This window comes from Limulus polyphemus, unplaced genomic scaffold (genome assembly GCF_000517525.1).
Source record: "Limulus polyphemus unplaced genomic scaffold, Limulus_polyphemus-2.1.2 Scaffold242, whole genome shotgun sequence".
NCBI classification, from domain to species: domain Eukaryota; kingdom Metazoa; phylum Arthropoda; class Merostomata; order Xiphosura; family Limulidae; genus Limulus; species Limulus polyphemus.
In genome coordinates this window covers 65,024-78,512 of record NW_013665852.1, presented here as the reverse complement: position 1 = coordinate 78,512, position 13,489 = coordinate 65,024, and the positions used below count along the sequence as shown (strand labels likewise).

At 36.5% G+C, this 13,489-nt stretch overlaps 1 protein-coding gene across 3 annotated transcripts in view; it reads right to left on the bottom strand.

The window, feature by feature from the left end:
* LOC106478699 (zinc finger SWIM domain-containing protein 7-like) overlaps positions 1-11,337 on the bottom strand; it is a 72,659-nt gene extending 61,322 nt beyond the window's left edge. For all 3 annotated transcript variants that reach the window (XM_022382349.1, XM_022382348.1, XM_013939262.2), the window contains exons 1-2: positions 11,086-11,337; positions 10,724-10,745 (exon numbers count right to left, since the gene is read on the bottom strand). In XM_022382349.1, coding sequence (XP_022238057.1) covers positions 10,724-10,745; positions 11,086-11,161 — 98 coding nt within the window. In that variant the 5' untranslated portion in view covers positions 11,162-11,337. The remainder of the gene's footprint in view (positions 1-10,723; positions 10,746-11,085) is intronic.
* Between the last annotated feature and the right edge of the window lie 2,152 nt (positions 11,338-13,489).

The following is a 13,489-nucleotide window of genomic DNA, read 5'->3' as shown; positions in this document are numbered from 1 at the left end:
CTACAAGTCACGCATATTTCTAAATACAAATTCAATCCAAACAACATTCATATTAAAAATAAATACATAATGATAAATTCGTTACACCCCACAGATAAAGAGATGCTCACTTTGTAATGAGCTTTATGGTGTGATACAGGTATTTACAGGTAAGTTTCACCACTGATGGAAGAATGTTTTTGTTGACATTCCACCATGCCAAGAAATCTTTGTCTTTTATTTTTTCTTCATAACTATTAACCAGAGATGGAGATTTTTATTGTTTTTTCTATTTTATATCAAAGGCATCAATTAATCATAGATTTATTAATTTATTTTTCACATATTACATCAAGGTAAATTATTTAAAACTTTTATAAAATATAAAGACAATTTTCATGCAGAAAAGATTTTATTTCAGTATCAAAATTAGAGCATTTTTACAATTATCAGTTAACATTTTCCTATGCTAAAAATATATTTCTGATAGGTACTTACTTATGCTCACACAAAGCTATATCGATCTTCTTTTTGTCCTCCAAGCATTGCTGAGAAAAATGTTCATGTTCAGCCCACCAGTCTATATACCCCACCAACTGAACATGTACATATGATTACTCTCCACCAATAGTATTGCCCCACCTATATTGGTGCAGCTAGCTTCCTCTCCAATTCCTGCTCAATCCTCACTTTCAGAAATCGACAGGATCTAAAAGAATAATAATGGCAGTGGGTGGGAAGTGTGTGAGATAGGTAAGTACCTATCGGACATACATTTTCAGTGTAAGAAAATTTTAACCTCCGATACAGTCTTACCTTTTCTCACACAAAGCTAGAATCTTACACTGCAAAGGTGGAGGGGCTGGTGTAAGCACACAACATTGAAACCAAGCAGAAAGTGACCACCCAGAATGAATGGGTGTGCTCTAAGATGAACTGAATCACACATGTAGGGTACTGCATTACTTTTGAAACAGGTATGCCCTTCACCCTCGAGGAAGAAAATGAACCTGAAATGGGCATAAAAAAGGGATGTGCACAAATGTAATTCGTTCTGACAGGTGCAATCTATTGTAAAAAAACTCATCCTCAGCATTAAGAGGTTGAGGATCAATCAGATAAAAATGATTTATACATTTATAAAAATGTATTTATTTATGTATTTATAAAACTACAGAGTAACATAAATGAATTACGAGGAGGATATGGAACATTCACTCAACCGTGGGAACGGAGTGATGTCATTACAAGGAGGTTCCCACATAGGCTGGTCCTGCTCCATCCGAGAACTGTCCACCTTGGAATAAGCATCCAGGGGAAATGGAAGGAGGGAAACCAGCTTTGCCCTCATCTCACTGAGTGGATATATGGAAAGTTAAAAGTCTACAATGCACTCAGGAGGAAGTCTCCATGGTTCACTACTCCAGCAACTTGGAAGTGATAAAGACTCCCTTCATCCACTCATATAAAAAAGGGGGCAGTGGAAAGTCACACTGGAGAAAGTACAATGGGAGTTCATGATTCCCTATTTTGAAAAGCAGACCGTCCCCAATTTATTCAATCACTGGGTTAGCAGGGATGGGCAGAAATCCCATTCTGCTTTACTCATGAAAGTCAATGAGTGAGTATCCACAATTGATGAATATTGAGAAACATATGTATATAACAGCAGGCAAGCCACCAGTAGTCATGCAGTAGTCTACAGTGAGCATTATAGCACCATCAGTAAATTGTGTGTGTTTAAAGCAAAGCATACCTGTCCAAGCAACACCTACCACAGAATGGAATCCCATTAGAAGTGGCAAAAAAAGAGGGTCTCTAAAAATAAAACATAGATAACATTATGTGATAATACTTACCACAGTCAGAGGTGAACAGACATGTGTAAAATCACTATGGGAGGGAAACAATATTCACCTGAGGAAGATACGACCAGATCATGCAGATAATGAGTGATCACAGTATTGGAAGTAGTCCACATTCTGTCTTGAATTATTTCCTCCAAATGATGGTGAAGACGAAAAGCCAAAGGCACGATGATATGATGAATTTGATGAGAAGAAATGTTGTGGAGATGGCCATGTTCCATGGGTAAGTAACAACATGACAGCCTAATGATTTGACAAACCCAACCAGTTAGTGTGACAGGGGATAAATCATGGGAAACAGATGGATTCCAGGAAAGAAATAGTTGGGAATGTGAACCATGAAAGGAGGCAGTACATGCCACATAACACTTTAAGGAGCAAACTACTCAAAGAAGTCAATATGGATCAGAATGGGAGTACAGGTGGGAGATTGAAGGTACGGAAATGGGTGTGAAAGCCACACAGCCTTTACGAGTAGCATAGATCTCAGGAAGAAAGGACTAGTCTGGATATAGGATGACATAGTGGAAAGATAGAGGATAAGGGTGATATTAATGGCAAAAATAACTGACCGATGACATCTGCAAGCGAGGAGGAGAAGGAAACTGGCCTTGAGGGAGAGATAGTATATGGAACACATAAACAAACGTTCAAAGGGAGAATGGAAAAGGGCATAAAGAACCACACTGAGATTACAATGAGGCAATTAAAAGGAACGTGAAGGAAACATAACCCAAAAGGAATTGAAAAAGAAGAAAATGACAGGGGAAGACAAAACTTAGAGAAACGGAAGGTATTCAACAATGACACCTGATGGCTAAATTCAGTTGAAGTGGACAAGTCTTTGTCAAACAACCAAGTGAAGAATTGGGAAATATGAGGAATGGAAGGTGGGAAGGACAGAAACCACATCAAAGAGACCAAAGGCAGAAGGTAGAAAATGGAAGAATGTTGTATTGATCTGGAAAGGAAAGACACAGCACGTGGAGTCAGCTCTTCAGCTGAGGGAATGGACCAGACAAAAGCCGTGTGAAGACAGAGGGTGGTGACATCTGAATGAATGATGTACGACCGAGGTTGACGAAGCAGAGACCAAAACAGAGGTAAGGGGAGGCGAGGTTGTTCAAGTAAAGGTCAAAGCAGCAGGAAACATAGGAGGATAAGCATAGATATAATGACCCCTCCAATTTTAACTGAATGCATCTACTCCCAAAGCTAGTGGGTGTGGAATGGGAGATCAAAAGGAAGTTTGTTGTTCCAGTGTGTGGCAAAAGCATTGATATGAGGAGTACCCAGCTGAGAGCATACCCATTAAAAAATCTGTAAATTAAGGGACCACTTCATGGGGAGAATCTTGTTGGACCAAGATAAACGATCTGCAACCAGATTCAGAATGCCAGGGGCATGACAAGCTAAGACCACCATGTGGTGACTGAAAGCACAGAGATCTAGATTTGGTGATATAAGTGACCATTGTGGAGTTGTCAGAGTGTACCATAACCACCCTTCCCTGCAGGAGAGGAAGGAAGTGGGGAAAAGCTCAATGAACTGTCATAAGTTCAAGAATGTTGATATAGAGAGAAGACTCCTCGACTAACCAGATACCAGAAATCTCCTGAGAGTCGAGGTAAGCACCCCATCACCCTGAAAATGTTTCCATGACAAGGTGGAGGAAGTGGAACCCCCAGTGTGATCTGGTTTCTGTCTAGCCACCAAGCCAGGTCAGCCATGATTGGGGAAAAAAGGAGAACAGGGTGCTTTAAGAGATCTGAGTAAAAGTTCCACTGATTGAGGAGTGTCCAGTGAAGGGAACACATGTGCTTGACCCATGGGAATGAGAGCCTCCAAGGAAACCCACATCCCCAAAAAGAGATAGAACCTCACGAGCTGTGAGAATATGTGAGGTGAGGACCTTGCAGACTGCTTGCTCCGTATCCTGAGGACAAAGAGGAGAAGGCTGGGCCTGACTGAGGTGGGAATTGAAGAAAACCTCCAAGTGAACAGGGTACTGAGTGGGGTTAAAACCAGACTTCTGCACCTTTATCAGGAATCCCACTTGTGCCACTTCTTGGAGGAGCAAACGAGTGTGGTCTCTGGACTGGAATACCCAACCCTTGTGGAAGAAACGAAAATAACACGACTCAGGAGCAATGGGAATATGAAGATAAGCATCTGTCACATCAAATTTGGTCATCCAGAGTCCCGGGGAAAACACTTACTGAATCGAGAGATAGGACTCCATAGTGAAACGAGGGGAGTCACAAATGGAATTCAATTGGGACAGATCATTGATAGGTCTCCAATCTACCATCTTTTTGGGGAGCATGAAAAGACAGAAATAAAACTCCGGTGATATAGGCCACATCCATTCGATATCCTCCTTGTGAAGAAAGTCATGGACAATTTCTGTAACACAACTAAGTGATGTAGGATCCCATGGGGGTGGGAAGGAAATAGGAGAATGGAAAAGGGGAGGTGAGGATCAGTACTGAAGACAAAGACCTGACAGAAAAATAGAGCAATCTTGTACATGCCAGTCCTTAAACCTCCACAGCATCACCTAAAACACTGACATCAGTCAGCTCAGGTGTGGGAATAATAAGGATGGGGTCGAGAGCAAAGGAAGGCAAGGGCCTGGGAAAAGAAGAAAGAGAACAGGAAACAAGGATGGGAGACTCATGGGAGGAAGATGGAGGGTGAGATAAACACGTGGCCATAGAAGACAAGGAAGAATGCAATCTACTCATATCAATCTTGGATTCCAAGGGATCAGGATGACCCCCAAATATGGTATTACATAGGAAAGAGGCCTGATGCAGATCCTACAAGAATGAATGGGGGAGATGTACCCCCACAAGCAATGCATCACTCCCCAATAAGTCCAAACAGCACATGAGCCAGATATTAAGGGAAAGGGCAAAGGCCAATAAATGAGCCATAGTGAACCAAAGGAGGGACCTGAGCTCATCTGGAAAAATTCAGAGGAGCAACAGAAGGCCTCCAACAATAACTGACAAAAAAAGGAAACGTAAAAGGCAGGAGAGAGAAAGGTGAATCCTTGAGAATTGAGTCTGATTAAAATGAACAGTTGCTCCCAGATTTGAACTCCAAAGGAGAAGTAGAGGATCCAATTGTTAAGAATCTAAATATGGATCTTAAGAGCAATGATATGCCAAAGCAAGTTGGTCCAACACGTGAGGGGGGACGGGGCATACCAACACTCGAATGAAGTTGGTCTGAAAATCTTTGAGCATGAACCCTAATGTTGGGTGAAGGGGAAAAAACATAAAATTCAGAAGAAGGAATTTCAACAAGTAAAAAAGGGGAGGCATTACAAGCGATAGGAGAAACATGTAAAATATCACATACCTGATTAATAAGCTGTATAAAAGGAGTGGAAGGTAAAATCTCCTGAAGAGGTGTAGATTGTGATTGAACAAAATAAGAAGGTGCTGGAAAAAGAGAGTCCAAGTTGTCTTCTCCTTGACTGTATTCTTCCTGAGAAACATTGTCAGTTTGAAAAGGAAAAGAAAACATATGAATATAGCTCCCTGCAAATTGAGGCCTGTACCTCCTCTGCAGATAAAGTTGAACCTGAGCTCTGGGAAGACATACCAGTAACATTGTCGACTGTAACGGAAACTTCCATATTCAATACATTGAACCTTGAATTCATACTAAAAATACTTATAAATCAGAAACAAACGTAAAAAAAAACATTTTTTTTCAAATGCCAGGAAGGTATCTGTTATCAACCAAAAGTTAATATCAGTACTTCCTTAAAGTATACAGATGAAAGCTGTTTAAAAAGACTTACTGCCAGGAGAAATGGTAAATAGATGATATTTCAAATCACTTGTGCGTATCTTTACTAGCCCTAAAGCTACATTATCCCACCATGAAAGACTACAAGTTGTTCATGTCTTGCAGAGTTCAAAATTACCGAGTGGCCCCAAAAAATGCCAGCATGCCTGTAAATAGTGTCTACTAGGTAGCTTGCTTGGCCCTTTAAAATCAAAAGAGCCATTAAAAGTTTGACTCCACCTAAATTGATCTAAATGTTTCTTATCCAAGCAGAACTTATTACAAACCATGAATGGACCATCCCAAATTTATGAATGCTTGTCAGTCATGTACAGTTCATAAAAGTCATCACTATTAACTACTATGTATTCAAAGTAAATGCAATTTCATTAATAAGAATGCCATCATTTTGTCCAATATGCAAACTTTTTATATCAGTGAAATGGAATTGATATATAAAATTTCATTAATAAAATTTGAAATATAGAATGATTATTTGAACTTTTATAAAGATGACTACTGTTTTCAATAAGAATGCTAATTTTTAACTTTAATATATGACACCAAGACTGCATCAAGGCACACACCTTTGAAAGATGTACATACAAGTTCTTCTTTGTCAACACTTTCCAAAAACAGGCAAGTAAAAATTGAAAACTTGTAAGTTGTTTGGAAAACTGACTATACTGCTTATACATAATATTACTGTTTTACTAATCTTGTCACAATCGGAAATCACCAATTGTCAATTATTATACCACACAATCAACCGATTCTAATTATGTACAGTAAAATTGATTATTTCATTGTGTAGTATTGTAATGACTACAGAGAATGTATTTTGAAGCTTCACTAAATTCGAAATGGTTGAAATTATCAATAAATGTGCAAGGGAAAAAAATCACAATCTCCTTTCCATTATTTATTTGGATGAATGTAAAATGAAAAATGGGAACTGACCTTGTGGCTAGTACATGATTGATACATAATGTTTATGCGACCATTGTGAGAGACAAACAAATTGTAGAGGTTTATTGCCAAAATTCATCATTCACTTCAGCCATGAGTTTGAAGACTTTTTTTATCACTCTACACATTTTAAACTCAACCACTTTCTAAACCGAAGAAAGTATTCCAACCAAAGGTAAAAAAAAATGACAGTGTTTGAGAGTTTTTTCGTAAAGAGAGGAATCTTCAATTCAGTTGCTGAAATATTTTTTTTTAATTGGCCTTATCAAAAAAATGCTCCTAACTGTATCTTTATTGCATATGTAGTGATCAAATTTCAGCCTTAAAAAAAAATGACAACTTTAAATCTATTATGATAAAGAAGTCCTACATCATGCTGGTGTAATTATTTAAAAGTTATCACCTCCTGGCTCGACACACATGCTTTCATCAAACGTGTTTCAAATCTCAGCATTTAAACTGTCAATTTTGACATTTGTCTGAAATCACAAAATATTAGCTTTTACTGTCAAGAAAAATGTATACACTCCCCCGTCAGTTACAGGTGCAATGGGCAGTCAGTTACGACAAATGCCCACTTTCGTGATTCTTGTTTTTCAACCATTTGTTTCCTTCTCGAAAAAAATCAAAATATCTAGTTCTTCTCATTCAGAAGCAATCCAACCAATTAAAAATTATGATTGTTGAGCCACAACTAACTTTATGGTAATTTATTGGAACTGTGCATATTTATAAGTAACAGGTCTGTCAAATGATGAAATGAAATGTTCCATAGCCATCCAATACGTTAGTTATTTTGTAAATATTTGTATATACCTGTTTACCACTTTCAATCAAACGTGACATGCTCAATTCAAACAATTCCCCCTATTGCAAAGTAATGGGACATTCCACATTTTCATTTGCTCTGTTGTCATGTGCTTTTCGGTGACCTCTCCAAACAATGAACTAATACACAGTGCAGTACTAATGGGAAGCCACATGGTGTATCACCCGAGAACTTTGCAAGAAAAGTCCACGTAGATCTCCGGCAAGTAGACAGTGTGTATTAGCTCTGTGCATAGGGTGCTGTTATTGAATGTTTGCTAATGTATGGTTCATAAAGAAACGGGTGTGCTTTGCAATGTGTGGAGCATTGTTTTTTTAACCTTTCTTTTGTTCAGTGTATCAACTTATGTAAATAAATGGAAAACAGACAAAGAATGTTTAACTGATGATATTTCATTTTATGGTGAATAATGTTTCCTGTCGAAAGGAAAAGTACAGGGTCGTGACTGTAAGCATATTTACAAATCAGAAGATTGTTGTTATAATTAAAGTGGTCTCGATGGTGAAATTTTATTTCTTGGCGATTGGTTTTCCATGATTGAGAAATTCTATTGATTCTGATTTTCATCCAATTATGCAATAACTGGCCGATTCTGATTGCCAACTGATTATCGGTGAAACACTGCATAATATAAAATAATAACTTTAAATGAAGAAAAAATAATGATTTAAAAACAGGAATAATGATGCAATTCTCATGATGGTCTCTCTGATGCATTCTCCACTTCAATTTCATTACTTAATTTCACCAGGCATAGGAAGAAAAGCTGGCCTTGGGCTGCTATCATCCCTGGGGTTAAGGAGCAGCTACCTAACATCTGTGGCCTCTTTGACCCACTGTTGTCTGTACCAGCTAGTTCTGCTGAAGCAGAGAGATGATTCAACAAGATGAAGATGATCAAGACCAATTTGAGATCTTGTCTGGCAACTGACAGGATCACTGATCACCTTCTGGTCATGCTCCACTTACCTTCAATAAGTGACTTTCATCCCATAACAGCTATCCATCTTTGGAACTCAGGATCACTTCACACAAGGAGACCAAAGGCTGGCAAGGACCAGATTGAGAAGCAAGTGCATGAGAGCGATGAAGAAGAGGATGAAGAAAAAATCCAAAAAATGGATGTTGGGACATCATCGGCTACTGACATTGATGCATACTGGATTTACTTTCATTATTTATTTTGATTAGGAAAGGACACTAAGTTTAATTAAGACATTTTAGAGCTATTTGCACATTTTCCTTATGTTGTTAATTTGAGGAATTTGGTTATTACAAATTCAAATTCATGAATGAATAAATAACAGTTGTTTCAGGATATGAAAGAACCGATAGCTATAAAGTTAATGGCAATATAAATTGTATGAGTTTTCTACCTCTCCATCAAAATTGTTTTAAATTTTATTGCCAAATATGTGTCAGGTTGATGGTAATGGGTTATATACTAACAAGAATAGATTCCACTGATAGTGATGCAAAGATTTTCTTTCATTATATATTTTGACCAGGAAAGGACACTACATTAAAGGGGAACAAAAAAGTTTCTGTTATATCATGCTTTAGAGAGAAATTAAATATGATATACAGATTAAAAATCATTTAAGTAGCCTGAAAGAAATGGTTTGACCTTTTTTTTCTTTCATGAAATACGAGTTCACAACAAAATAAATTGAGATATGTTAATATCTTTAGTTTCCTTTCAACTTATGTAACATCTGCTATTTAATTCAGTGATTTTTTCTGATAAACTCCACTATAGAGTACACTTTACAGTGAGCTATAGGATTGACCCCTAAAAATATGTTTTTGGGGCCTGGCTGGCTCCCTAAGAAAAGTTAAGTGTGAGCCCTGTCTTGTTAATAAAAAAGGATGTGATAGTTATTATTTTAATGTGTGTTTGCATGGAGGTGTGTGTACAACAATCAGCAAAATTAAAAATCCTATACAACAACAAATATGTACAACATAAAATGCTCAAGACATGCTACCAGGGACACCCTAAGCTACATCCGAGTAATTTCCGAGTCTGTTTTCTTTAAGCTTTGAGTACAAATATTTTTGATGCTAATGTACACTGCTCTAAACATTTAAAGATCATGAAAACAAATATAATGAACTACTTAAAGATAATGAAAACAAATATAATGAACTACTTTTAAGTTAGCTAACCAATCATCTCTGGGCTTATATATGCAAAATGTACATACTGATGACTTGAAGGAAGTACCTTTTAAGGCAAAATATAAGCATATCCAATTTCAAAATATATATATATATATATATATAAATCTAGATTTTATACTATATAATTAAATATCCAATATTACACTGTTTTTTGTACATTTATGTTAAGCTACTTGTATAACTAAAAATATTTATCAGAAATTCCAAGAGGGTGTTCATATTTTTATTCTTTCTTAATTGAATTTTGTTAAAAGCTATTCGAGAGTCATCTGCCCTACTTTGATTTTTGGGTGTGGTACAGGCAGTGACATTGAAAGAGCTTAACAGAAGATTGGAAGAGTATTGAAAAGATCAATGTTGGAATGTAGAAAAAGAGGTTTAATACGTAGTTTGGAGTAGAGTGGTAGTATAAAATAGGAAAGCCTAGATGGACTAAATGGCCCTTGTTATCCTTTGGAAATGAAATAATTTATAATGCAATAACTTTAAAAGTTTTGGAAGAAATTGAGATGTAAGAACACACTACATACAACCATAGAAATATTGAGAAAAAGTTCAACCCTATACATAATAACTATATTTTCAAAATGAGTTCATACAAGGAAAATGTCCTCACAAATACACAAGTCAAAAATGTTCATACTTTAAATACAGAAACATTCCTTCGAAGTTCTGATTCCTTAATTAAAAGTAGCATCTTACTGTAGGTATTATCAATACAAAATTGCTTTTTAATACTACCATAAAATGAAATATGAACATATTTTCCCAAGCTGAAACTAAAGGCTAGTTTAATAAATGTGAAAATATATTACATACGAATAAACTGCTTAAAACAACACTTCATCATTTGTCATTAATTTTATTACACTTTCAAAACAATCATGTTTTTTTATATTAATTAGTGTATATGATGTGAAACTCTTTCCTCAAAATCATACCTAGCACACTTCTTTCTTCTAAAACCTTTACCAAAATTAATACACATAGCTCTTTTAACTCTTTCACATTTATGTATTCAGACATTAAGAACACTTTCCTAATTTCAAAGTAAACTGATCAGTGATTTAGCAAATTAAAATATACTTACGCAGATAAAACTTCATCTGTCACTGAAAAATCAAATTGAAAAAAAACTAGTTTAAAAAACAAGAGTATTAGTATTACAAAAAATTGTGTAACATATTTATATTCTATCTGTATTTTCATTAAAATTTAATTTGTTTTGGGTTATTTGACCATGCACTGAATCATGATCTTGTGAAATCAATTAAAATAACTCAATATCAACTATCATAGTAATTTAGTATCACTATTAGTATTACTATCAGTCACACACGTCTCCAACTCAGTGCATATGACCTAAAAAAGACAAAAACAAGTTGCAAATGTCTTGATTAACTTCAGTTAACTTAAACTAAAATAGGTATAGCTCTATGAATTTTTTCTTACGTTTTCCTCGTTCGTGGTAAACGCGTCTAACTTCTTGAAAAAGCTCATCAGCCACGCTTTTTGCCAAATGATCCATAGAAACAACAAAATTTACTGTACCGAAATGAATTTAAATTTAACGTTTTATTTCAATTTCCTCTGAATAAATACATATAAAAAATCAACCTTAGTAACAAAAGATATTTTTGCTTCAAAATTGTTTTTAAAATTGAAGCCTAACTTCGAACTTAATAAACATTTGACTTTCCCGGTTGTTACTTGTTTATCTATTAAATAACTAGAGGGCAATAATGATTATATTACCCGAAAAAATGTATTAAAAGTTGGACAAAAAACACCTCTGGTTATTAACTAAAACAAATAAATACTCTTATTCTGATAATGTTTGCAACATGTAGTTTTGTTATTATAAAAGACTTTCGCCACAGTCACTAGCTGGCTAATCCATATACCTAATGTGTATGTATTAGCTCTACGTATTAAAATCTCTATACTGGACGTATTTCGAAAGATAATAGATCCAACACTTTTGACAAGTTCTTTACATACCCTACGCAAAACGACTGGCGATGACAGGACAAAACTGGAGCGATGTGAAAATTATTATTAAATTCTGTTGTTGTTGTTTTTATATATATTCTTCGCGTAACAACTTTGAGACTGAACAACCAGAAAGCAGCTTTAGTGCACGTGGTGCACATTATTGAAGCAATATCATAAATGCAAAATAGAATAAGAATCATACAAAGAATAAAGATATTCAAAGCGGTATAACAAAAGGCATCGCAACTACAAATGCACCAAACTAATAGGAATCATATGCGAACTGCCGCTGGTATGAATAGAAATTTTTCTGCGAAAATATAATATTGCTCCAGGTAAAATCGCGTCGCGTAAAGACCTGTGGCGATTTACTTGCAATGCGACTGTTTGGAAAAATCCCACTTGCTTGACAAGGCATGGTGACCATAACTTGAGCATATTTTACACAGAGGAGGAAAAGCCTTTTATGCTGTAACTGTAGTTATAGCTATATGCTGCATACTAGGCAAAATGAGTTACTTTGAAATGGCATTTCACATGGAATGTTGAAGATACTGTTACGCCTCCGGTCGTCAGTTAATTTTCCGTAAAAATTCTTTCCGAAGAAACTTTACCGATACAAGTCCTTTCTTAAATAAAACTGGTTTATTCTTTCTGAATACAACTTTACGATACACTTATTTTCAACAGTCGCGCTATAACAAACGCTATAATTCACAACGAACTTCTCACGTGCTCAGCAATATTCTGTCCGCATACATTCAATTACTCATTACATTGCCTCCGTCACGTTGTGACCGTCTTATATATAAAAGAATACCGAGATCTTGTAAACTCCCGATATTTCATGAAGGTTCGAGAAGGAAGTGGCGTGATACAAGCGTCACGTGACCTGCGTTGTCGTAACACTGCCCCTTCCTTAGTATTGTTATTAAACCAATAACAATTAACAATAACTTAATTAGATGTACAGAACTGCAAACACAAAATTACAATAGAACAAAGTCTCTTAATTTTACTGGACGTATCTTCTTCCGTACTGGTCTCCGTCTCGTTGGCTTCTGCTTCATATGGGGTTCATCTGCTTCATCAGGAAATGTCCTATCGTCGATAACAGTCACTGATATCAGTGGTAGTAACTTCATCAAGAGCTTCACTGTTTCCCGTTTCAACACTGAGTAGACTTTCTTCTTCGACAGTGGCCTTTCCAGGTGACACATCTTCAGCGGCGTCTTTTGTTCCATTGTTCACTTCGTCTCAACTGAAATGTCCTGGACCATGATAACGCCAAAGCCTCTTGGCATGCACCATCTGTTGCTTACCTCGCCGACCACATTTTATTTGGAAAGTCACGTCTAAGAGACGATCCACTATGTCATATGGGCCTTCCCATGGAGATGACAACTTAGGAAACTTCCCTTTGGTCTTCCTGGGATTATACAACCACACCTTGTCTCCTGGTTCAAAGCTGACTTCAGTAGCTCTCTTATCATAAGATAGCTTTATCGAATCAGCAGACGTTTTGAAGTTTGAACGCACTTGATGGTGAATATCATCCATCCTTTCCGATAACACTTTCACAAACTCTGACACATTCTCAGGCAACTCTTCATGAGGTGGGCATCCTGTTACCAAATCCACTGGCAACCGAAGTTCCCGACCAAACATCAACTTTGCTGGAGTGCATCCAGTGGCTTCATGCTCTACTGTTCTATAGGCCATCAACGATGGAGGGAGCAAGACGTCCCAGTCATCTTGGCAGCTATTACAAAACTTTGCCAATTCCTATCCAAGTGTACTTTTCTACCATCCCAGCAGACTGTGGATGAAGTGGCGTTGTCCTAGTCTTTCGTATGAAAAA